Raw genomic sequence first — 24962 nt, forward strand, 5'->3', positions numbered from 1 at the left:
ATGCTTCAAGGACATAACATCATAATTTTTTGAAATAAAAAAAAATAAAATATATTTGTTTGTTTGGCTTAATTAAAGTGATTTAATTAGGCTTAGAGAATAAAATAAAGTTTGATGCATATAGAGAAGAAAAGGGTTAGAAGTGAGTTGGGTTTGATATTTAAAAGTGCAACCCTAAGTCATTCATAAGTGTATATCTATTCTTCCTTCTAAAAAATCTAAAAGATGGCAAAATTGTTTGCTAACATATTCCCCAAGAATATGCTATCTATTGCCAAAATTCCACCCAATGTGCTATTACTCATATAAGTTACCTAACATTTTCTTCTTTAACCTAAAAACAAAAAGGGAAATGAAAAAAGAGACTTTTAAAATTGTACCTAATGGTGATAATTGATGGAATCCAATCCCATTTGGTAAACCTAAATTGAACGGTGGCCCCTTCTTTCCTTATCTTCTGCCTACTCATTTTTGTGAACCAATTTTTTTTGGTAAGACATTCCTCTATAACTTTTTTTTTTTGCATTCAATAATTTGGTTATATATATATATAAAATGTTATTGAAATAGTATTCTTAAAATTAATATTTATATTTTAAATATTATTCGTTTTGAAATTTTGAATTTGTAAAGTGTTTCGGTACATCAATATAGTTTCACATCACTCGGAGTAGATATTCAAAACGAACAATACTTCGAATGCGGTGATTGATTTTAGTGATACTATCTTTTAAATTTGAAGTCGGAACATAGAACATGAAGTTTTTGTGATATTTGGAGATTAAAATTGAAAAATATATATAAATAATTTTGATTTTAACTTTAAGTGACATAGATTATTGAATATGAAAAAGTATTTGGAATTTTTTTTAGTAAGTTAATTTTTTTTTTCATATAAAAATATTTTGTCGTAATTATCTTACTAAATTTTTTTTTATTACAGTACTAATCATCGTTTGAAAAAATATTTTTAATAGATGACGATATTACATATATAGAGCCAAGACCTTCTAATCTAATTTGGAAGCTATTTCGTAATCTGATTTGTAATAATTTTTTAATAAAAATTCAAAAATCATTTATTCCATATCTAAAAGTAATATAATAAAGATTTAAATCTTGAACTACTTATTTAAAGAACGTAAATCATGAACCACTTATTTAAAAAATATAAGTTACTACTTCTTATGCCAACTAGAACATTTTTTAATTTAATATATTAAAACACGGTTACAGTTTTAAATTATTTTCGTATATCTATACCAAATATCTAATCTTAATAATATATTGTCTTGTTTTATTTCACTTGGAATGACTGTAAATAAAAGTTTAAAGAATTTTTAGTGTATTTTATTTTCTACACAATCATTATATTCTTTGAGACAATTATATGCGGTAATTTGAAGAGTTATCTTAAGCAAAATTATGAAAACATTATTAGTCACAATTAGTGAATTTAAAAATGTAAACATTGCTAGAAATGTATTTTTAAATAGGTTTTTCAAAAAGTAGTAAAACTATGCAAATTTATAATATTTTTATCATTTTTTAAAAAACTATAAACGCCTCTATATATTTTTTCCCTGTTAATATAAATTTTACAAGTTTAGATTTGTGCACTGAAACTAAAAACACAATAAAGTCTCGTAAACAATGGCAAGAAAAACAATACCTAAACGCGAAAATAATAAATTATGAAAACATTTTTAATTCAAATAATTTGTAATAATCCATCAGATAATATCGTGACTCTATTATTCATGAAGTACAATTTATATTATCTCATATTATAAAGAATTTGTCTATCTTTATGTTTCAACTGATCTAAGCATTAAAAAGTTATTTTCAGATGAATTTCTTATTTTGGTGATCAACTGGAACTCAATCTCGAAGGACAACCTACTTCTCACCGAACTACACTCCCAAACTCATTTTTGAAAAAAACAAGAATTATGAAATTATTTAATATTCAATAATTATAATCATACCAACTTTAAAAAATTTATAAATTACGATTTCAAAATACCTTACTTAAAGAAAAAAATGTATAAGTAAAAAACTCCTTATAAAATTGTATTAATTTTAAAAAATAGGCTTAAAATAGAGTGTGTGAGGTGAGAGTTGAGAATGCTACGAACAGAGTAAGCGGTAATCGGTTTGGATCCATTCTCTTCACTCACTGCAATCTCTTCTTCCATCGTTACATTATATTTTATCCATAATTTCAATATTTCTTATAAATACTATCACTGTATAATCAATCACTCACAATCTTTCTTCATTCTCTCAAAGGTGTTGTCATCAACTTTCTCCAATTGCTACTCTTTTTGTAATGTAATGAGAATTTTGTGTTTTAGTAGAATTAGTTTTTGATTCTTACCTGCTTGATTTTGGTGAGCGGAATCAATTTCTGATCTTCACTCAGCGAATTTGGGTAAATTCGTGACAGGGAAAGAAACTGATTCATACATTAATAGATAGATAGTTCTCCCTTTCGTTATCATCAGAATTTGTGTTGAATTCAGAGAGCTCAGAAATAGTTACTTGTTGCTTTATCATTTTTTATTTATTTGTTAATTAAGTTTCAGAAATCAACGTTCTGCTTAATTTTTTCGTATAATAATCTTTCCCTTTTTTCTTTGAATATTTGTTTGCAGGATATTGAACACCATGGATCGACTAAATTCTTCTCCGCGGCTGATGCTTGTTTCGGATCTCGATCACACAATGGTATGTTCCGTAATCTCCCATCTAATTATTATTATTATTATCCAGGATTTTAAATTGCGGGTTATGGTTTCTTTGTATTTCTTGATATTATGATGAAGTCTCAGACACCCTAAAAATCTTGATATTCCGTCTGAATTGAAGTCATTGTTATTTAAAACCTTGTTATTAGTGTTGTTGTTGGTCGTGATTTGAATGGTTGATGTGTTTTTGTTGCAGGTTGATCATCATGACCCTGAGAATAGTTCACTTTTAAGGTTCAATGCGCTTTGGGAAGCTCATTATCGCCAAGATTCTCTGCTGGTGTTTTCAACTGGGAGGTCACCTACACTCTACAATCAACTGAGGAAAGAGAAGCCTATGATAACTCCTGATATAGCTATTATGTCTGTGGGGACTGAGATTACTTATGGGAAATCAATGGTGCCTGATGATGGATGGGTTCAGTTTTTGAACCAGAAATGGGATAAGGACATAGTCATTGAGGAAACAAGCAAATTTCCTGAACTTAAGCCTCAGGTATGGTTTTTAGGTGGTGATGGTGACTGGGATGATTTGTTTCTAGATTGTATTATTTGATTCGGGTGTATAGTTTGTCTTGTTTTATTCTTTGGTAATTCCTTAATGGTTTGCTTAATAACTGATGGTGTAGGCAGAAACAGAACAACGACCGCACAAGGTCAGCTTTTATGTTCAGAAAGACAAGGCACAGAGCGTAACTCAGGCTCTTTCTAAGGTTTTGGAAGGGCGTGGGGTAAGCTATAACACGTTTGTATTCATTGCTTTCTTTTCATGGAAAGTTTCAATATGTTTAGTTTAGTTTAGTTTTGAGTGTGTAAATTGGATTTTTTGACACCTTACTTTGCGTGTTTGATATTGTATATAGTTCCATAACATAGCCTAATTTTTTGCCAGTTGAATGTTAAAATAATATACAGTGGAGGAATTGATTTGGATGTATTACCAAATGGCGCTGGCAAAGGTCAAGCTCTTGCCTATCTGCTCAAAAAGTTTGAGACTGAGGGAAAGCCGCCACTTAACACTCTTGCTTGTGGTGATTCTGGAAATGATGCCGAGCTGTTCAGCATTCCAGGAGTTTATGGAGTCATGGTTGGTGTGGTTTAGCATGTGTTTATTGCCATATTTTGCCTTGTTAGTGAAATATTGAGATTGACTTGCGTATCGCATTTGTTTCTGTTCGTTGTGTAGGTAAGCAATGCCCAAGAGGAGTTGTTGCAGTGGCATTCAGAAAATGCAAAAGATAACCCCAACATTCTCCATGCCTCAGAGCGTTGCGCATCTGGCATAATACAAGCCATAGGTCATTTTAATTTAGGTCTAAACCTGTCCCCTAGAGATGTTTCAGACATTGGACGAGAAGATTCATCTCCAAGTCTTGAAATAGTGAACTTTGCTTTGTTACTTGAAAAGTGGAGGCGTGCAGAAATTGAGAACACCGAGCTGTTTATTGCTGGTTTAAAGGCAACCGCTGTATGTCTGATATCCTTTATCTTTACAGATTATTATTGTGTGTTCTATTTGTGTGTGCAGACTACCGAGATGTGAAAAGCTATCCAAATTAACTCCATTTTGCCTAATCATTTTCTTTTCAAATGAAGTGTATAATTTTATCCTTTTAGCTGTATTATTTCTATATTCATATTTCATGGACTAACAAGTTCTGAGATTTACCAACGAGAAATTAAATAGTGAAATAGAATTTTTTCAATCCATAAAACCATATCTGGGGAGCAACCACTCAATTTGTCCAATGTTTTTACACGTTTTAAGCATTTTGGTACGGTGTTTGCCTTGTTTTGGTATGATTTTCTATTTCCCTTTTTCTGAGTGCATGTTGTGTATGAAGAATATATTTTGGCACATATTTTTCTTTTCTTGAACATCTTCCTTCAATAATAAGCTCTTCCCTATAAAAGCATTGAGTTTTATCATTATCACATATCACCATCCTACATTTTCTAATGTATTCCAAATTCTCTCTAAACTGTTTAACCATGTCAACAACTTGGAATAAGACATTTCCATGGTTGATTTCCAAAAACGTCTATACCAAGTCATTGCAAAAGCTTCATTTTCTCTCTCTCTCTCTCTCTCTCCAACTCTACCTTCACACCATAACTAGTTGGATTTTCACTTTTCATTTTCTTGATCTGAGAGCTCTATTTTTCCACTGATGCACTTTTCATTTTCTTGATCTGAGAGCTCTATTCACCCAAGTCTTTACGTAAATGTTTCCTTCTGTAGAAGGATGTAAACTGATCCTTTTTTTCAATATGCAGCTCCCATCTGGTACTTATATCCATCCTTCTGGTTCTGTCTATAATATTAAGGAGTATATGAATATCTTTGGGAAGGTGTATGGTGACAAGAAGGGTAAACAGTTTAGGACTTGGGTGGATGATGTATTGGCTACACAGTTAGCTCCAGGCACATGGCTAATGAAGTTTAACAAGTGGGAGTTGTGTGGTATGTATGAGTTTTGTTGTTTAAGCTCATTTCATTTCCCACCCCTTCGTCTCTCAGAAAATATGCAATTGTTTAATCTTGTTTTTTATGAATAATCCATCTTCTGGGAATTTGTGGTAGTGCATGTGCAGGGTTAGAAAATTTTGCATTGCATATTTTTGCCTTTTTACTTACTGCTAACTGCCAACATTGCAGGTGAGGAGCGGAAGGGTTGTGCCGTCACTTCAATACTAAGCAAAAAGGTATGTTTTAATGCATCAACTATTTTATTTTTCATGTGAGGTCTTTCGTTTTTTTGCTGAGAAGATTGAAATTTGAGATTCAGGATTCGGATTGGTACACTTTGGTGCATCTGCACCAGACATGGTTGGAACACTCAGGGCAAGGTGAATGGCTTGTTTAGTTGGTTCCTATAGCTTATCCAAGTTCCCCGGATGTAATGCCTTCAGCAATAAATGTATGTAATCAATCCAATGACAAACTAATTTTTACACCTTTCATCATGAGAAGATGTCTCATATCATATGTATTTGAAATTTACTGTATATTTTTCTGCTGGTTGCATAGCTCTGATGAGAATCAAAATTTAACATCTCTACTTGAGTAAAGATAATTTAATCTGTTAAGTCTAGTTTGGTTTTAATTCCCGAATTGGTAGTGAGTTGTGAGTGGAGTTGAGATGATGTATACAAGACTGAACAAGATACCAAAATTGATTCACAAGGCTAAGAAAGCAAACATTCAAATATTCTAACGCATGTTACCTTCAAAGCAAATATTTCCCATTTCTGTGTTAATTTGGAAATTTGGACGTGGATCATAGATGCAGATCCAAACACACACTGAACTATTTTCTCCAAGTTCCTTCATTTGACTACAAATTGTAGCTTCGAGGATTGCATCTTGGTTCTCTTCCCAAATTTGCCATTTTCATTAGCTGCTCATGCTTTCAGATGCCATCATTCACTTCTTGCACTATTGAATTTCATTTATTACATTAAGTTCAAGTGTTTTTCTTCTCCCTTTAGTGCCACTTTGCCCTCTTAAAAGGGTTAGAAAAAAAATTCTAACCATGGTTAATTTTTTTTGTAATTATTGTTATGAGAAACTAGTTCGTTAATTTAAAATCATCAATATTAGTTTGTGATTAGTATATTACATATTACATACTCCAAATTATATTCTTTTAATATGAAATAAACTTTAATGAGTTGAGTTTACAAAACTCTTACAAATTTATATAAATTATCAAGTTTTGATAATTTTAATTATACAATTAAAAAAATTAATATAAGGTAATGTATGTATTTATTTATATATTTTGAAATATTTTTAATAGTTGATATAAAATATTTATAAAAAAAACTAGTATTAGTGAGAAGGAAATGAACATGCTGAAAGAGAAATAGGGCACATGCAACAATGTTTCTAAAACTATAGTCATTATAAGTTATTTAATGACAGATCTAAAGTAATCATCTATTGTTGGACTTTACATAAAATATATCACTGAACAATTTCCAATGCTACTTATAATTGTTGTGTTAGAGAATAATTTTTACTATTGACGATAATAAACAAAAGTAGAAGCATTATACAAGAAAGGAAAAGAATGTGAGCATCACATTGTGATTCTAAAAATATGAGACATGATAAATGTTATTTTTAGAGTCTAGAAACAATTTCTTCTTCCCGTATAAACATGTTGACTTCTCGATCTTTTATCTTAGTTTGGGTTTTCGATTTGCTACTATTCTATTTTGGGCTTGGACTTGGATCTAACTTGTGGGCTCTCACTTCACTGGGTTAGGTTAATTGGATCTTTCGATCTTCGGCCTCAATCTCCTCCCACAGGTGAGTGTGTGTACCTACAAGGTGCTCCGATGCCAAAGTCACCAAAGTTATAATTGATATTAGTTAATTATGAGATAAAATTCACTCTACTTACCTCTTGGGTAGATCACCTATTTATAACACTTTCTTATTGAGCTTAAAACTCAGTTGAACTTTTACTCTTTGCACCTGATCTTCTTTAAACACACCTTTATGTTTTGGACCCTTTAAATGAACTTTGTCAAACTATTTATTTATTCGTTTCTTATTTTTATTTGATTTATACCTTTCGATCAACCTTTTGGTTTATCTATCGGTCAACTTTTTGGTTAACTTCTCGTCCTAAACATAAAACATAAAAATAATAAAGCTTTGATTCTACATGAATTAAAAACAACTCTCACTAGTTTTGATTCTATATGAATTAAAAACAACTCTCACTAGTAAGTTATCTCATGTAGAAATCACATGAGAAATGTTAAATGCATTCTATTAGTAACACCCTCTTTATATATGAAATACAATAAAGGGAAATTTTTTTCTTTCTTGACCCTCTAAATCTTTTTAACACACTATTTATTTTGAAAGATAATTTTTTATGTTCCAAACAGCCTATATTAAAATGAATGGGGAAAAACACACACAAATATATATAATTAAAGATTAATAGTGTGTAAGAATTAAGAAAAATGTCATTATAAATAAAAAAGAGAAGGGATTTGTTAAAACAAAAACAAAATTACAGGGCCCAACCGGGTTCGAACCGGTGACCTCTTGATCTGCAGTCAAATGCTCTACCACTGAGCTATGGACCCTTTTTGTTTAATAAATTCCTATCACACATATTCAAACCTTTGTGATTTCTGCAAAAATTCCACTCTCAACAAATGCTCATTATAATATTTTTTAACTATATGCTTTTTGTCAAATTTATGTATCAACTTTAGAATCAATGAATTTGTTCTTTATAATAGTGTGAACTTCATCCTTGTTGATAAAATTTATTGTCATAATATTGGAAAAAATTTCTACATGTTTTTTAAAATTTAAAGACTGATTATTCTATTTGAAATGAAAACCAAAATCAATTTTGTCAAATAAGAACTCAAATAATAAATTTTCCTAGATTTAATTATCCACATATTTTTTTAAATAGTATATAAGCTTGGTTTTATCCATGTATTTATCTATCATTAACTTTTTTATAAAAAAATATTACACTATTTGTAAGTGGTTAATACATATAAACAATGTGACAATGTCACCTGAACTATTACAAATGCATAAAAATTATTATATTATACGATAATATATATATATATATATACTTTGTAAAATTAGTGAATTTTGATTTTGGTCCTAAGAATTTATTATTATTTTTTTATCCCTAAAAATTTGAAACGATCATTTTTCGCCTTTATATTCCCTCTAAAATATTTTTCTTTAATTTTCATCTCTCAAAATTTTAAATCATGAGTCCTTAATTTTAAGGATATTAAGAGAATTTTCGTGACATGTTGACATTATATTGCAACACTATTATTAGCGAACTGGAGTGATTATCTGATTTTTTTTTCAACACATAAATATATAAATATTTTAAAGACCTTAAATTTAATTATAAACCATGCTTAAATTAAAGACAGGAAGTTGTGGGAATATTTTAATATGTTCATAGTAACATATGTCTTAGTCTTTGTTAAGGATATATTTAATATTAGTTTTCTAAAAACATTCAATGTAAAAGAAAAATATTAATTACTTATTTATGAATATAATTATAAATTGAAATAAGTTATATATATATATAATATATAATGTAAACAATTAATCTTATAAATATTAATTCACTTGTAACTGGTGTAATGTATTTGACATAGGAGTAGAAGATGTTTGGGATACTGTTTTAGTTTTATTTTTAATTATATAATTTTAAATTATTTTTGGGACTGTTACAATTTTTTTCGTATAAATAAGAGTTTTAATTATAAGTATTATGTTTATAATATATTTTCTTATAAAAAAAATTAAAAATGAAAATGCGGGGTGGACCATCGCAATCCATTAAGAAAAGTATATGATATGTTGATTATGTTAACATATCACACAATTTGTATGAGTTACTCATTGAAGTTGCATCTAATGTCAATTGAAGAACAACATTATATTTAACAATCACTATAGTTTTTTAGTTGCTTAAATAATGTTTTAATTTTGTGTTTTCTTATTTATGAAACATGTAATTTGACATTTATTTGATATAGATGTTAATCTTATATTTATTTAACTCATTTAAATTTTATTGTCAAATATAAACTCATGAAAGATACTACAAAGATGTGAAACATTAAAATAAAATATATTTATTTTGTATTTTTTTGAAAAGGTTTGGATACTATATAGATCACCAAAACTAGTTCACGACTTTTATGTGACACAGATAAACTCAATCCACTTTTTACGAGTCAAATACAAAGGATCAAAATATACTAACGTGCATTCTTATCCTAATAGAAAATCATATAGTTATATATATGTTATAAGATAAAAATACATTATATTAACATTGTTATAAATTATTTAATTATTATTATTATTTTACAAATATTTTTTGAAGCGTTAAATTTTTAATTACTTAGATGGCCTTTAAAATAATTAAAACGTCAATGTTACCAAACTAAAGGATTTTTTTATTTTTTTTATATTTTGTTAACTATTTTATTAACTCTTACATTGTTGTTTTGTAAAGTGGGTGATGAATGCAATAAAAGTGTAGTTTATATATTAATTGTTCCAATTTGAAAAGTATAAGAAACTTCAATGCACCCATGTGGACTGTTATCAATATTGATGAAGAAAGGATATCAATGTAACTGCAAAAAAAATAATATTGTAAAAAGTGTGATGAGTATTTCCATGTGGACAGTGGAGAAAATGAAGAAAGGATAATTAATGCAATAAATAAAAAAATTAATATTGTTAATTTTTCATGAGCATACAACTCATGCATTTATAATTTACAATAAATGAATTAATATTAAATGAAATATTAAAAAAAAGTATATTTATGCTCATTAATATTTATTTTTTCAAAAAAAGTATTATATGAACTCTTTGAAAGTTATCAAAGTTAGGATAAACACAATATTATGAGTGTAATATGTATCAAATATTTAAAAAATATTATTATGCTTTTATTTATATTAATTCTAGTTTGTTCAGTTTAAAAAGTCTTTGTAGTATGTGTTCTATTGCCAACTGGATCCAAGCAATTCATATTTATCTATAAACCACAGAAAAAAAAATGATCTTATTTCAGAAAAATCTTTTCAAGAATCTATTTAGGTGCATGAAAGACATTTGTGGATTCATCAACCTTAAAAGATCCTTCTAAAATCTAAGTGCAAAAGTGTGGACCTCAAAAACAACATAGGAGTCCCACTTTGGCTTTTGTTTCTCTCTATTTAAGGTTTTTTCTTAAGTTGCCATTGATCTTTTGGATTCTTATGGTTAAAATTGGCAAAAAAATTCTACTTTTTCTTTTGGAAAACCGTTTATTTCGTGACCCATCTTTTCCATACAAAAGACATGAACAAAGGGATAACCTTGCTCACTCCTTATTTAATATTGATTTATCTTGATTGCTTCAGAAAATAAACTTTATTGATCTCTTTCCTTTCATTCAGTACTTGGTTCAAGTTCTTTGTCTTGGACAATGATCCTTATAAAAGCCAACATGTGAGGACAATGTGAACCAAAACAAAACTTGTCAAACACCAAAGAGAAAGAAAGATGGAGAGTTCAATGAGACTTGAATACTTGATGACTGTCTTTGCTGTATCAGGAGGCATGGTCTTTTTGTTTCACCAAGTCAATAAGCATTTGTGCAACAAATTCTTGAAGAAATTTGAGTGTGAAATCCGAGGTACATGCATGTGCATATGTGTTTCAACCACATGATCCTTTCTTTTCTTTCTGGGTGATGTCCTCGTTTAATTCAAAACGAGAAATGATATATTGACAATCTGTTCAATATTCAACCGCTGATTGATGATATGAAAAAGGGTATTTTTGTCATTTCATGCAAAAACTGAAATTTTAGACCGTGAAATTAGGTTGTATATCAGAACCAGTTATCAATATATCATTTCTCTTAATTCAATTCTTTTACTTAAACTTGTTTGTTGAATTTTTGTGGAGATTTTGAATCATGTGATTTTTCTTTATTGTTGTTACAAGGCTCAACAAAACATGAAGCAAAGAAGAAGGTGAGATTTGCAAAGGACATGGTGGAACTAATTCCAATGGAGAATTCTATAATGGAGAATTCTATGACTGATAGGATAAACATGGCAAAGGAACAAGAAGTGATTGGGAAAGTTATGGATTTGGATGATACTGAAAATTGGAAGCATGGAGAGAAATTTAAGGATGTGATGCCTCCTAACAGAGTTGTTCTATATAGGGGGATTATGAACAATAGGAAGGAGAGGTTTGATTTTCAGTAATTTTATACTATTAGGTTATGGATCCACAAAAAATCTACATGTGGGATCTAGCTCTATTAAACGGTTTACTCAATAAAATATTTGATTGAGGAGATCTTGATTCAATTTAGCAAATCACCTTCTTTTTCTCTTTATAGTGAAATTGGGTTAGGGGTTGATGGAATGGATTTCTAAAAGGAAGTTGCAATTAAGTCCATAATTGGGTGTAATGTGAATAAACTAGCTATTTTGGTTTGGAATATTGATTGATCCCAAAATGAAGATATTTGTGTGAAGCTAACAAAATTTTCCATATTAAACCTTGTGAATTGAAGTAAAAGAGATACACATCTTGCAACTATTAATAATCGACAAAGAATTATGTTATGTTCTTGCTAGATCAAAATGGTTGGATCTAGTATTTTGGTTACTCAATGTGCTCTGATGGATAATCTATTCCTTAGCTAAGAATGATGTTGGTATATGTGTTTGATAATTGTTTTTTAGTATCTTAATCTTCATTTCTAGACTGAGGTCTCTTTTGTACATGGGTTGAAGTATCTCTAATGTTCTCAAACTATTTTTATTGCTGATAAAAAAAATATTATGTCTTAGAATATGTAACTGCTTGGGTCTACATTAGACCTATTTATGTTTGTTGGAAAAAACTTCTTTAAAGAACGAGGTTCAAAGTATATATAATCACACAAACAACATTTTTTCATTACAACTTTATCTATTACTTACAATATTCTGAGAAATATAAAATATTAGAAAGAAGAAGAGAAATATTAAAATAAGAACAAAACCATTTTAAGAAAATTTTGAAATGAAAAAAAATAACATATATCCTAATAAAACCTAATAAAAGTAAAATATTATATAAAGGAGTAAATTATTCCACCAAGAGTGAGCAATGAACCAATCTCTATGGATAGGTTATCAAAATCTTTTTTAATAGTAATCTCAATTGCATATGCTCTGCTTCAAGTGTTAACTCTATATGTAAAGGTGTTGCAAAACAACATTATAAAGAAAAATAGCTAAATAAATGTTTTTAAAATTAGCTTAACACTTTTTATCAATATTTTTTGCTACATTTATGGGAACATCTTAATATATATTCATTGTTTAAATAAGATGACAAGTTTATTTTTAACAAATTTGAAAACTCTTATCATTACACATTTTTTTTGGAAAAAATTAAAAAACTTTTTTATTACATGACCCTTTTGTGGTGACTTTTTTTATGAGGTTATATGGTACTTTTATATCTTTATAAGGACATTTTATATAAAGTGGTAGCTCATGAATGTATAATGACCTTAAGTGCCTCATTTATTCACTTACCATTTTTATATAGCATACATTTGTTTTAATATATATCTTAACTTTTCACTTGAATTAATATTGAAAATTTGATTGATGCTTTCAATCGTTTTTTTTTTGTTGGTAAACGAGTTAAAAGTTAAATCTTTTATTGGAATACATAAAAAATCTCTATTGTAAATTTTAAATGTGATTTCATATGATTCTCAATAAAATATTTTATTTTAATTTTTTTTATAGTTTACAAGACTTTAATGGAATAAAAACACTACTATTTCAACAACAACTTTCAACGTCAATTATATGAACCAAAATAGAAGGATATGTGGTAACAATTTTTACAAGTTTTCTATATAGATTGTTTAGTTGTTAATGTTAATTGTGAGTTGAATTGATGTTGAAAGGTGCTATGATATGTTATTTGTCGAGGATAGTGATAGAGTACATAATATTCTATCAAACGCTTATCATCATGACAAAATCGATAACTAATAGATAGAGGATAACTCTTTCTACTTAAAAGTGTAAAAACTTAAGTTTCACGATTCAATTATTACTTGACAAACCTGACTTATGCCACAAAACAATTAATGCACCCTACAACAATATTCTCAACAATTGTTCCTCTGGGAATCAGACTCTTATGACTTGGTCCACTTGACCTTTGCCATAGGATAATTGTGCAACTACCAACAATTTTTCCTTGTCACACTGGAAATCAAACTCGTGACCTTAGCTATAATATCAATTGTTGAATTGAGCGTTTACCACTACGCCAAAAGGTATAGTCATAATCAGAGTGTGACTCTTTATACTTAAAAACGTAACAATTCAAACATCACAATTTGATTGTAATTTGAACCACCTCACAGAATTGACTCACCCTTTAACACATAGTTCAACTTAAAACGAAGTAAGATATTAAGCATATGGAATAAAAATAATTTTATATATAAAAATCAATCAGTAGTAAAGGATTCTTAGATATTGAAAGAAAGTGAGCAGAAAATGATCATTTTACTTTTAGATAGACATTGTGTAATTTATAATCTTTTGTTTAGGTTCTAAATCCAGAAAATAATATTGAAGATCCATTATTGGTTAACTTGGCATGGGGTCCTAAGAGAAAAGTTCAATCATGGTCTATCTATGTTATCAATGGATACAAATTTCACACTGTTCTTTGGAGTGAAGACATGAATTCCACTAACTATGGTGTTTATGTACGAGGAACCAATGGTCAATCAGAGTCAGATTTTTATGGAATATTGTCTAATATTATTCAATTGGAGTATACTGGCTTTCCAATAATGAATGTAGTTCTCTTCCAGTGTGAATGGTTTGATAATACTCCTAATATAGGAACCAAAGTAGATAAGAACTATGAGATCGTTCAAGTAAAAGAATCACGGAGATATAATAAAGCATATGATCCATTCATATTTGCCCAACAGGCAGAGCAAGTTTATTACACCAAATATCCAGAGGGACACCAAGGTTGGTTGGGAGTAATTAAAACAAAAGCTCGTATTAGAATCATTGATAACACAGTAAGTGAAGTTGAGCATGACACTCCATACCAAGATGATGAGCTTCTACAACTTGAAGTAGTGCTACATGTTGATCCAGAATTCATTCATGATTCTCTTGCTGATGTTGATGGGGGGGGGGGAGAAGAAATAGATATACAATTACTAAATGAAACAAACATAGATGAACAATACGAGGAGGAATACATTTCAAGTGAGGATAACATTGAGAGTGATTTCAGTGACACGGATACCTCTTCGGTAATTCATGCATTAAAATTGATTGTATACCTTGTCCAAATTATGTTTAACATTAATTTTATTGTGGTTTCCCATAATTGTAGTGAATAACAGGGAAGATAACTGACATATTTGGTTGACATATTTGGTTGTAGAAAACACAAACAGGTTTGAGTCTTTTGATCATGATTACTTTATTTGTTTATTCAAAACTGATTGATCCACTTTGATTATTGTATTAATTACATCTCATATATGTAATATTATTTACTTGCAGATGACACCAAGGGGTAGAGGTGGTGGTCGTAGACCACCTAATCGTGGTGGTCGAGGTGTTCGTGTTGATGATATATCTTTACCCAATACCAACATTCCCCCTTCGTTTGTTCTTCCAACAACTATGGAGTCTACACATCCTATTTATGAAGGAGCCGCCCCACTTCCTACACTTCACGGACAAGATATTGAACATCATGTAGGAGAATCAAATCCTACTACCTTTTCTACAGAGCCAACTATGAATCAACCTTCACCAATACAAGACTCTCTTACACCTGACAATGAGTCTGGCAATGTAGTTGATCAAAGACCCTGGCTTCATGCAGAAAGAGGAGAGTAAGTATATTTTAATCTAATTGTAATTCGTAAATATGATCTAATTTTCATATATCATTTTGACAATATGTTTTGAACATAGTTTTTCACCTGCAAATGGACCTTCCAATGTAATCTCACGAATCATCAAGCAAAAATATGATGAACCCAGTCCCACATGGAAGAAGGTTCGTCTTGAGCTTAGAGATAGATGGTTTGGAGAGTTCAAGGTAATTTGAGTTATGATTACATTTAAAATGATATTTTATTTTTCTACAATGTTTTTCTTCTAATTTATTTTACATGCAGAAAGAGTATAGGTGGGATATGGAACAAGACCAACTCATTAGATCCATTTTTGATACAAAAGCCTCCCGTATCTTTAAAAATGCTATGAGTAAAGTTAGGCATGGTCAAGATAAGGGGACCTGGATTCCACAACTTGTTCGAGCAACCTTGGACCAGCATTGGAGTTCTACAGAATTCCAGAACAAGAGTGCTATTGCCAAGGCGAATCGGGCTGTTGAGAAGGGAGCCTCAGCCTACTGTGGTGGTTCCATATCTACCGCAGCTCACTTTGAGAAAATGGTAATATTATTATATTTCTTCTCTTTCTATATTTAATTTAAATACAATCTATTATATCTTTTTATTGAATTTATGTAGACTAAAGAGCTTGAACGACAACCAACTGCTTGGGAGGTTGTAGAGAGAACAAAGAAATTGAAGACTGGACAATGGGTCAATGACAAGACTCGCGACCTTGCGGTATGTTTAAAATTTGTTATAGTTTAATTTTTACTATATGTTTTCTTCGCAATAATCAATTTGACTTCATTTTCAGGAGAAATATAAGAAACGTCGAGAAGAAGCCCAACAACAGCAAATGCTTGAAAGCGCATCTTCGCAAAACTCTCATGTTGCCTCTATTGATGACAATGAAATATACATCGATGTTGTTGGAAGTGGAAATAAAAAAGGGAATGTTTATGGTCTTGGTGTATTGAGCAAAAGGTTTAATAGTTCAACAAGTCCTCACTCTGCTGCAAGTCAAGCTCCAGTAGTCCATCAAATAGAAGAAATGCGTGAGATTATTCAAAAGCTAAATGATGAACTTATGACAAAACGTGTCAAGGAGCGGACACTTGAAGAAAAGATGGAGTTATTGATGAAAACTCATGAAGAGCAAAGTGAACGCATGCGCAAACAAGATGAGAAGATGCAACTCATCCTACAACACATTCAAATGAATAATCCCGCATCAGGCTCTTCAGATCCTACTACCAGTGGACATCATAAAGGAGACCAGAGTAGAGATGACAGTTCAGAAGAAGATTAGTTATATGTTGAATTATATCATAGATTTGACTCTTTTAACTAGTTTTCAACAGTTTTAGTTGTGTAGTATGATTTACCTTTAATTTGAGCACAACTTCTTCTTAAACTATGTATTTGAAGTTCATTACAATTTAGCTTGATTGAATTTTGAGTATCTCTATAAGCAGGTCTGGATTTTTTTATAAAATAGTCAAAATACCATTTTAAATAGGTATTAATAATACAAATAAAAATAGCCACCGAACTTGATTTGGTGGCTATTTAGCCACCGAAATCAAATTTGTCGCTGTAGAAGTCTCCATTTAGCCACCAAAATAGTCACCAAAAGATTTCTTTTTAGCGACCGAAAATGGTGGTCGCTATCACCTTCTAATTCAGCCACCGAAATTTGGGTAGCTAATTTGGGTTTTGAATTTCTGTGACCAAATTTTTTGCGACCGATTTGGTCACCGAAATTTCGGTTGCTAATTTGGTTTTCGAATTTTGGTGACTAAATTTATCTGCGACAAATTTAGCAACCGAATTTTCGGTTGCTAATTTAGTTTCTAAATTTTGGTGACCAAATTCCCTGCGACCGATTTAGCCACTGAAATTTCGGTTGCAATTTAGCGACCACTTTATAATTCGGTCGCTAACGGCTTTGCGATCAGGGTTTTCGCTTCCATCTGTATTTGGTGACTGTTTCGGTCGCAGATATGATTAGCGACCGATTATAGTGATTTTAGCGACCTAATTTGGTGGTCGCTAAAAGTGATTTTTTTTGTAGTGTGATATTCAACACCTTTTTTAGTGAACTGAAGTTGGATTTAGTTTTTTTTAGATCTTGAGTCATATGATTGATGAAATTATAAGTTATTTCAAATAGAATTTATTTTATTTTATTTTAATTGTTAATATGCAAACAAGTTTGTCCTGGTTCTTAATTTAGACATGGATAATGTATACATATACATTGGACAATTGAGAAATAATCATCTATATATAATGGAAATTTTATCTCAAATAAATTAATTAAAAAAATATCATCAATTTTAAACTATACTAAATAATTTGTGTTATAAATTAATTAATTTTTTATTTTTTTTCAGTACTGAACAAAATTAGTTACTTAAATGTGAAACGTTTATAAAATTAAGAAATATATATATAAAAAGGGGAGTGTTGCAGTTTTCTATTTCGTTAGTTATATACTTCAAACTCTTGGTTCTTCTCCAAAATTTAAGAGCATGTGATAACATTATAATTTTAATTTTACTTTTTAATATTTATAATTTTTTGCATTACATATTTTTATCTGAATTTTAAATCATTCTCTGTAATTAATTTTTCAGTTTATTAATATTTTAAAATGTTTAACAATAACTTCATATTCATAATTCTTAGTTGGAGTTGTTAACCTAATTGAGAGATATGCAGTAATGTCTAATATAAGAGTTTTTATAAATAAAAAAAAACAAAAGCTTTATCTAGTTTAATTTATTTAAAATCTGCAAGAACCAAATAATAACGTATTTTGAAAAGTTGAATTTGAGTGGAATTTGGAATTTGGTCCCTTTTTCCCTTTTCCATCAACGGAATATATTTTATATCATATCATGCCGACATATCTAATTTTCTTTACGCCATCTCTATCTTCTTATATATATTCTCATTTTTTTACTATCTTATTTTCATATATGACATTTTTTTAAATAATTTTATCTTAATTTTTGAAGTAAAGTAATGTTAATTATGAATTGTAATATTAAGTGAATTAACATATTTAAAAGGTTACGAATTTTGAACGTCGTATTATTATATATAGTTTATCAAAAACAGTTATTAACCTTTTCATTTTAAATTTTAAATTTCATTTTATTCATAAAATATTTTGAAAAATTAAATAACATTTTCAAAGATAAATATTGATCAAAAAATTATTTTGATATTTGAAACAATTATTCCATGTAGAAAACAAATTATATAATTCAAATTAATATAAAGTAAATATCTACAAAACAAAAATAATAGCAGTTTGTAAAAATTGTTAAACTGTTAAAATTTTAATAATGAACATTTTGTACAGATTACGTTTTTCTTATAATATTAATAATATTATTATTATAACAGTGACAATAGTATATCAACACAATGATAATCGCTTCTAACTTTTTTTTCATAAAGAATTAATTCAAATTGAATTTTTTAAATTAATATATGAGGTAATTTTTCATTATGAATAATTATTTGAATTTAAAAAACAATTATTTAAAAGGTAAAATTGTAAATAAAAATAGAAATATTCCCTTTATTATTATATAGATAATAGATGTTAAAAAGTAGTTAAATTGAAATAAATTAATTTATTGTAGCATTGCATATGTAATTAATAATACGTTGTGTAATAACATGTTGCTTTCTTGTTTCACTCTCTCACGTATTACAAGGTCAAACATGTTGTATATAATAGTTTACAACACTTTACTACCTACACCTTCTATGGATTTAAATATATATATATATATATATATATATATATATAAAATTCATTATAATTTATCTCAATTAATGTTAGTAGGTGAGTTATTGATCTACAAGTCAATTACGGATTTGAGTTTTTATAATATTAATTTTATTTTCTAGATCATTCAAAATGGTTCTACACAACTCACTTTTATGGAAAAAAGAAGAAAGTAGCTTAATATAAAAATGTGGTTTGCTTTAATCATATATGGTTTCTTGTCATTTGAGCTCAATTATTTTTTTCAGCAACAAACTAATATATATTAATATTGGTATAAGGAGTAACAACTTGCATAAATATAAAATAGCAAAAACTTTGTAAATAGCATATAACCACCAATCAATCAATATATATATATATATATATAATACATTAAATTTAAATTCATTTCACTAGATAGAGTATTTCAATTACATTCACTTTTTAAAAATTATTTATTAAATTAAAATGCCAATCAATAACATTTTTTAGTTGATGTTATTCGAAGTTATATTTTTATTAAGTTCATCAAGATTTTTAAACTAACTTGAACAATGATTTATATCTTGGTTAACGAGGTTATTTTCAATTGAAGATAAAACCATAATTATTTAAGTAATATATGTTGTTGGTCGATTTCTTTTTTATTTTCAATTAATATCAGTTGAAAAATTTATCCAACCAGCATCAGTCAGATCAATAAGGTTGGCCAAAAGTCTCCTTAGTTGATAATATTTTTTTTTTTGCTGTTCTTACACGAAAAAAAAACTTCTAACATCAATAGAAAAAGAACCCCTCATATTGACATTGTTAATGTTGACTAAGAAAATTACAATTGCTTAAAATAAAATAAAAAATAACTTTAATTATGTCAAATGAAAAATAATATTAACTGACTTTAACATGAAAAATAATACATGTCGTGATAACGAGTTTCGACCTCAATTAAGCTGATGATATGTGGAGATAATGAGTTATCAATCTCAATTGAACTGATGATATCTTAATCTAGTATGTTATAATCTTTACACAATTAACAATGTCTAATAAATGTAGAATATGGAAAAAATACATAAATTTATAAAATTTTAATTTCTTTTAAATTTTCTTACTTAAATAATATATTTATCATAAATTTTTTATAATTTTATACAAAATTAACTTATCATTAGAAATTATCTATCTAAATAAATACTCAAAGGGTACATAACTTATTTTACCCTCCTAGTCCTTTTGTATTTATTAGACTCTTTGTTGTCAAGTCATCCAAGATAGAGTAAGTTTGGACCTAGATTGGATCAAGTAATCCAAGGTCTCCTTATAAAAAAAATCAACAGAATCTCACTTCCGACCAAGTCGACCTAAGTCCAATTCTGGTTTATTCGACTTGAATTCACATTAGGCTAAGTTGGACATGCCCACATCAGACTGAATCAGGTTAAGACCAAGTTGGGCCAAGTCAGTGAAGTCCAAGTCAAGTAAGAATGAATTATATCTTTATCGGACTAAGTCAGACAGAACTTAGATTGGACCAAGTCAACTTGCGTCCATGTTAAGTTAAGTGAACCTGTTTATATTGGGATAAGTCAAGTTGGAGCAATGTCAACTTAAGTCAGGATGTGATCTAAATATAAAAGACACTTTTTTTTTTCCATAAAGAGTATATTCGTCACTCCAAACACAACATTAAAAGATGAAATTCATTTACTAGGAAAAAAACAACTTTTAATGTTAACGAGACAATTTCATAAAAAGGAGAAATAAAATATTTATAAAAAAAAAACTATTATTATATTTGCAATATAATTTAAGAAAAGACAAATAGACAATAATAAAATAATTTTAACATTTTCTTAATTTTATAAACGTGTGTGTGAATCAGAAAAAATGGGGGACCAGACCCTCTAAACTATGAAATAGTATCTCTGTCCACTACCAACATGTTTGGTAAATATTTATGATTATTATATAACACAATAATAGTATGTGATGCACATGACCAAAACATTTAGTAGTTTTTGGGAAAGGTAGAAATCAGCAAAATGAGTTTTAATTTTCAATAAATAGTTATTTTATACACAGTTTCAGTTACAAATTAAGGTACTTGAGAACACAACTGCACTAGATGTACCTTGGTTGGATGAAACATATTAAAGTCAAAAGTAAATGCAAGAAATAGAGTAGTGTCCAATTCAAAGTGTTGAGCTGCATCATTCTATTTCTATATCTATTTTCATCAAATTTCCAAACCCTAAAAAAATCACCTCAATTAATTAACACCTTCTTTATCTTCTTCCCTATATTTAGCTTAATCATCTCCAAAAATTCAATTTCCCATCAAAAAACTAATTTGGGTTTTCCTATAAAACTTTCTGAACTCACCCTTTGTCTCCTTGCCCCCATGGCCAAACGCAAGGAAAAAGATAAAACCGTTCTCTCATAGAACCTTTTCATCCCTTCTTTCTTCAGAAACACTAACGAAAAATCCGCACCATAAAACCGTGTGGATTATCGTTAGAATCTGATTCGAAGAAGAAAGAAGGATAAAAGAGAACAACAATTTTTTTTTAGAAATAACTATAACTGATTCCGTTAGGCAGTTAGGAAACGGTTATGTCAGTTATGTCCAAAAGGGTTGTTTTCCGACCGGTGGTGTCTCACCGGCGAAGGTCGCTTCTGCGGCAGAGCGGGGGCTTCCCGGGGTCGGGGACGCGGATGGGGGAGGCTGTGGGTGGCACCGCCGCCGTGTGCTGCTGCTTCTCGTTCGGGCTGGCGAACATGGTGTATCTGGCCATGTACAAGTTGCCGGCGAGCCTTTACCAGAAGATGCTGCGGCGGAAGCGGCAGAGGCGGCTGCAGAGCAAGAAGGAGGGGCTGGAGGCGGCTGCGGATGCGGATGCGGCGGCCTCGCACGTGCGGCGGTGCACGTGCGGGTGCTGCGACGACATCATGGGCGCGGGGCGGGTGTACCCGCTCTGCAGCGACGACGGCGTGGACGTGGCGGCGGTGCGGCGGCTGAGCGAGGCGGAGAAGGACCCGGAGTTGTTGGAGCTGGAGAAAAAGATGTGGGAGATGTTTTATGAGTCTGGATTTTGGAGAAGCCCTTCTCAGATAGATCATAACGTTATTGCTGTATCTGTTTCTGCTCCAAATAATCTTCCAGATTCTTCTGTGAATTGAATCCTTCATTCAACCTTGTAACATCAATGAACTTTTTTCATTAGTTAGTGTTGGAATTATCCTCAGGTAGTGTTCATCTTTTTTTTTTATTACATGAACACAACAAGGTTGCTTCATTTCATTGTAATTATCAAATAATTCTCTCTTCTTCACTTCTATATGCTTCAAGAGTTAAATCTTAAAAAATAACAATAATAATAATATTAATAAGTATATTTCCTAGGTTGAAGTTAGCTTTTCATAATTTAATTTATGCATTAAAATAACTAATGTAGAAATTAAAATATTCTTCTAATTAAATGATGAGTCAGCTTTAATAAATATTATTGTATTAGTAGTTATCAATAGTTTTCTAAAAGACTAACAATATCATAAATATATATAAATTATATAAAATTTTGTATTTTGTATCAACTAGGGGATCCACTCCCCTTAGATCTCGACTCGGGTTTGTTCCCGTATGTCAATATAGTTCCATATCGTTCAGGAATCGAGGCCAATGGCAGTTTATATACTCCCTCCTCCCTTCACCCTTTGAGGCACCTTTTAAAGACAAAACCATGACGAAACACTAACCTCCAAAGTGGACAATACCTCGGATGCGGTGATTGACTCTAGCGATGTTGTCCAACGACTTGAAGTCGGAACAATGATGCCCACTGTGGGGCCGAAGAGGCTCCTTCGCCCTTCAACTAGGAGGATCCAGGTCGAAACAGTAAGTATTTTCCGTTTTGAAAGTTGGTGATCCGTTACAATTTTATCTTTAAAATATGTTTTAATAGATTGGAGAAAGAAATAGTCAGTAAAATATCATTGGTGTCGACTATTGAGTAATGTAAAACTATATTAAGATAAGTTTAGTTAAAAGAATTTATTTTAAAAAAATTAGCCAAACACATATCATATATTGTTTTAAGTTTTGAAAATACAAAAACATGGTTGGAAAAGAAATGTTATTGAAAACATGTGCAACAAATCTTGTAATTGAAGATAGGGAAGGAAAAAGAGAAGTGATATATAAGATTGATAGTGTGATCTAGAAAGATGAGAAAAAAGATATGTAAATATGTTGAAAATCTAATTGTACAAAATAATAATATTCTCTTGTCTTATATGGTGGTCCTATATTTATTCTTTGTCTCCTCCCAATTCATGCAAAAGCCTACAAAGGTCAGGGTCCTTCTGAGCCACTTCAAGTAATTTACACCAAGTGAAACAAATCAAAAACTTGCAGGTAAAACTAATACATTTATTGTTGGTAACAATAAATAATGTTTCATTATATTCAAATATTTTAAATTATAAATATATATTATACAGAAAAATAGTTACGTAACTTTATTAAAAATGACCCACTTTAATTATTTCAACTTATAAGACAAAGGTAATGATGTCCTCCATATAAGAGTTGGTCACATCTAAGCATTAAAATGAAACTGCAGACCACAAATCAAGACACAAAAAGAACTTCCAACAAAATTAATAATTTTGTTTTCGAATGGTTCTACATTAAATAATATGAAAAAAATAGGAAATAAAAAGCTATCATAAAAGCAAACATGCAAATCCTAATTCCTATTTAGTATAATTGCAGGTCACTTATATGATTCTCGAGTCCTTCAATTTGATTGTTTAGGTGATGAAACCTTGCTACATAGAATTCATGGTGAAATTAGTGACGAGTTGCAAATAAATGATAACATGTGTTGTTCAAAACAAAAAGAAGTGGATTAGGATAGACAAGTTGAATTACATGTCACATTGGATCATTGTTTTGAGTACCACTAATTTCAAATTTAGGTTAAAATGCTTTAGTGTCTTGAGCATTTTCTAGTTCAATAAAATCTTTAACCTCATCCTTTAGTGACCAAGAACCATTATGCTTTTCAAAAGCTATTTGTGGAGAGTCACATTTGTGATTTCATTGGTTTTATGAAAAATGTAAAACAACCTCTCCTTCCACATTGACCTTGAAGTGTTTCAATATTTTTTAGACAAGATATGAAAACCTATACTTTGAAACCTCTTTGTCTTAAACATGCAATCCTTGAAATCCAGTTGATTTTGAGTTTTTTCTTCAAACTCATAATGTTATAGAAGTACAAGGTCATCTTGATTTAGCATAGCATAATTGTTCCTCTTAGATAATAGTCGCGAACTCATTAAAGCTTTAGTACTCCAACATTAAAGCTTTTAATATGACTTTGGATCATTGGAGTGATTGTTGAAGAATTTTGTTAAAGTTCTCTACTACTTTAGTGATGCCTTTGCTGACTTGTACTCCTTCATAAGTCAAACTTAACACGAAGACTCACCGTTTCTTAAGAAGATCTTGACACACTCACATCTAATTCCTAATTTTGTATGTTCATTTTCATATAGTCAAAAGAATTGAGTAACTACATATAACCTTACATACTTTGAATGTTATATTGAGATAGTCAATCAATGTTGTGCATTACACAAAATCCAATTTAAATCAAAATTAAGTTTCTACTCTTGCATCAGAGATCTCACAATGCAACCTAATGGGTTATTATGATATTATTGGGATTAAAATAGGAGTTATGATAGATATCTTTTGAGATATTTTTTTCTTGTTTTAGTTTTTGAATTTAATGCAATTATATGATTAGGGGTGCAAGAATTTAGTGACTAAATTAAGATTTTATGGTGCGTATGTTGTGAAAATATTTTTTCTTAATTCAGTCGTTCTAGTTTCTATAAATATAGCTG

General features: G+C 29.7%; 4 protein-coding genes and 1 non-coding gene across 10 annotated transcripts; 4 read left to right on the forward strand and 1 right to left on the reverse strand.

Annotated features, from left to right (window-relative positions):
• Positions 1-2083: 2083 nt before the first annotated feature.
• Positions 2084-5840, forward strand: LOC137830719 (sucrose-phosphatase 1). 6 transcript variants are annotated; one of them, XM_068638205.2, is made up of 9 exons: positions 2084-2148; positions 2658-2730; positions 2947-3246; positions 3380-3481; positions 3643-3837; positions 3937-4218; positions 5028-5214; positions 5410-5456; positions 5540-5840. In XM_068638205.2, exons 2-9 carry the CDS (start codon positions 2671-2673, stop codon positions 5615-5617), a joined length of 1251 nt encoding a protein of 416 aa, XP_068494306.1. In that variant the 5' UTR covers positions 2084-2148; positions 2658-2670; the 3' UTR covers positions 5618-5840. The 6 variants fall into 6 exon arrangements, with proteins under 6 accessions (XP_068494306.1, XP_068494308.1, XP_068494304.1 ...); XM_068638207.1 differs by having other exon boundaries at positions 2092-2155; XM_068638203.1 differs by having other exon boundaries at positions 2092-2141.
• Positions 5841-7790: 1950 nt separating this feature from the next.
• Positions 7791-7862, reverse strand: TRNAC-GCA (transfer RNA cysteine (anticodon GCA)). Its single transcript has one exon. It is a non-coding gene; the product is annotated as a tRNA-Cys (tRNA).
• Positions 7863-10720: 2858 nt separating this feature from the next.
• Positions 10721-11794, forward strand: LOC137828712 (uncharacterized). Its single transcript, XM_068635392.2, has 2 exons — positions 10721-10972; positions 11287-11794. Exons 1-2 carry the CDS (start codon positions 10840-10842, stop codon positions 11553-11555), a joined length of 402 nt encoding a protein of 133 aa, XP_068491493.1. The 5' UTR covers positions 10721-10839; the 3' UTR covers positions 11556-11794.
• A 3118-nt stretch (positions 11795-14912) lies between these two features.
• LOC137830720 (uncharacterized) lies at positions 14913-16718 on the forward strand. The gene is made up of 5 exons (XM_068638209.2): positions 14913-15247; positions 15330-15456; positions 15536-15814; positions 15893-15994; positions 16071-16718. Exons 1-5 carry the CDS (start codon positions 15033-15035, stop codon positions 16563-16565), a joined length of 1218 nt encoding a protein of 405 aa, XP_068494310.2. The 5' UTR covers positions 14913-15032; the 3' UTR covers positions 16566-16718.
• Positions 16719-21190: 4472 nt separating this feature from the next.
• On the forward strand, positions 21191-22382 carry LOC137829472 (uncharacterized). Its single transcript, XM_068636273.2, has one exon. It carries the CDS (start codon positions 21660-21662, stop codon positions 22224-22226), a length of 567 nt encoding a protein of 188 aa, XP_068492374.1. The 5' UTR covers positions 21191-21659; the 3' UTR covers positions 22227-22382.
• The last annotated feature ends 2580 nt before the right edge of the window (positions 22383-24962 follow it).

Source organism: Phaseolus vulgaris, chromosome 7, assembly GCF_051622355.1.
Source record: "Phaseolus vulgaris cultivar YP4 chromosome 7, ASM5162235v1, whole genome shotgun sequence".
NCBI lineage: Eukaryota > Viridiplantae > Streptophyta > Magnoliopsida > Fabales > Fabaceae > Phaseolus > Phaseolus vulgaris.

What these genes read in the sequence shown, in the direction of transcription:
- LOC137830720 (XM_068638209.2), top strand. Translation starts at nt 15,033, where the DNA reads ATGGAGTCTACACATCCTATTTATGAAGGAGCCGCCCCACTTCCTACA. An exon ending in CTTCATGCAGAAAGAGGAGA is followed by an intron (nt 15,248 to 15,329) that starts GTAAGTATATTT and finishes TTTTGAACATAG; the next exon opens with TTTTTCACCTGCAAATGGAC. An exon ending in CAGCTCACTTTGAGAAAATG is followed by an intron (nt 15,815 to 15,892) that starts GTAATATTATTA and finishes GAATTTATGTAG; the next exon opens with ACTAAAGAGCTTGAACGACA.
- LOC137828712 (XM_068635392.2), top strand. Translation starts at nt 10,840, where the DNA reads ATGGAGAGTTCAATGAGACTTGAATACTTGATGACTGTCTTTGCTGTA. An exon ending in ATTTGAGTGTGAAATCCGAG is followed by an intron (nt 10,973 to 11,286) that starts GTACATGCATGT and finishes TGTTGTTACAAG; the next exon opens with GCTCAACAAAACATGAAGCA.
- LOC137829472 (XM_068636273.2), top strand. Translation starts at nt 21,660, where the DNA reads ATGTCAGTTATGTCCAAAAGGGTTGTTTTCCGACCGGTGGTGTCTCAC.
- LOC137830719 (XM_068638203.1), top strand. An exon ending in CGGATCTCGATCACACAATG is followed by an intron (nt 2,731 to 2,946) that starts GTATGTTCCGTA and finishes TTTTTGTTGCAG; the next exon opens with GTTGATCATCATGACCCTGA. An exon ending in AGGTTTTGGAAGGGCGTGGG is followed by an intron (nt 3,482 to 3,642) that starts GTAAGCTATAAC and finishes ATTTTTTGCCAG; the next exon opens with TTGAATGTTAAAATAATATA.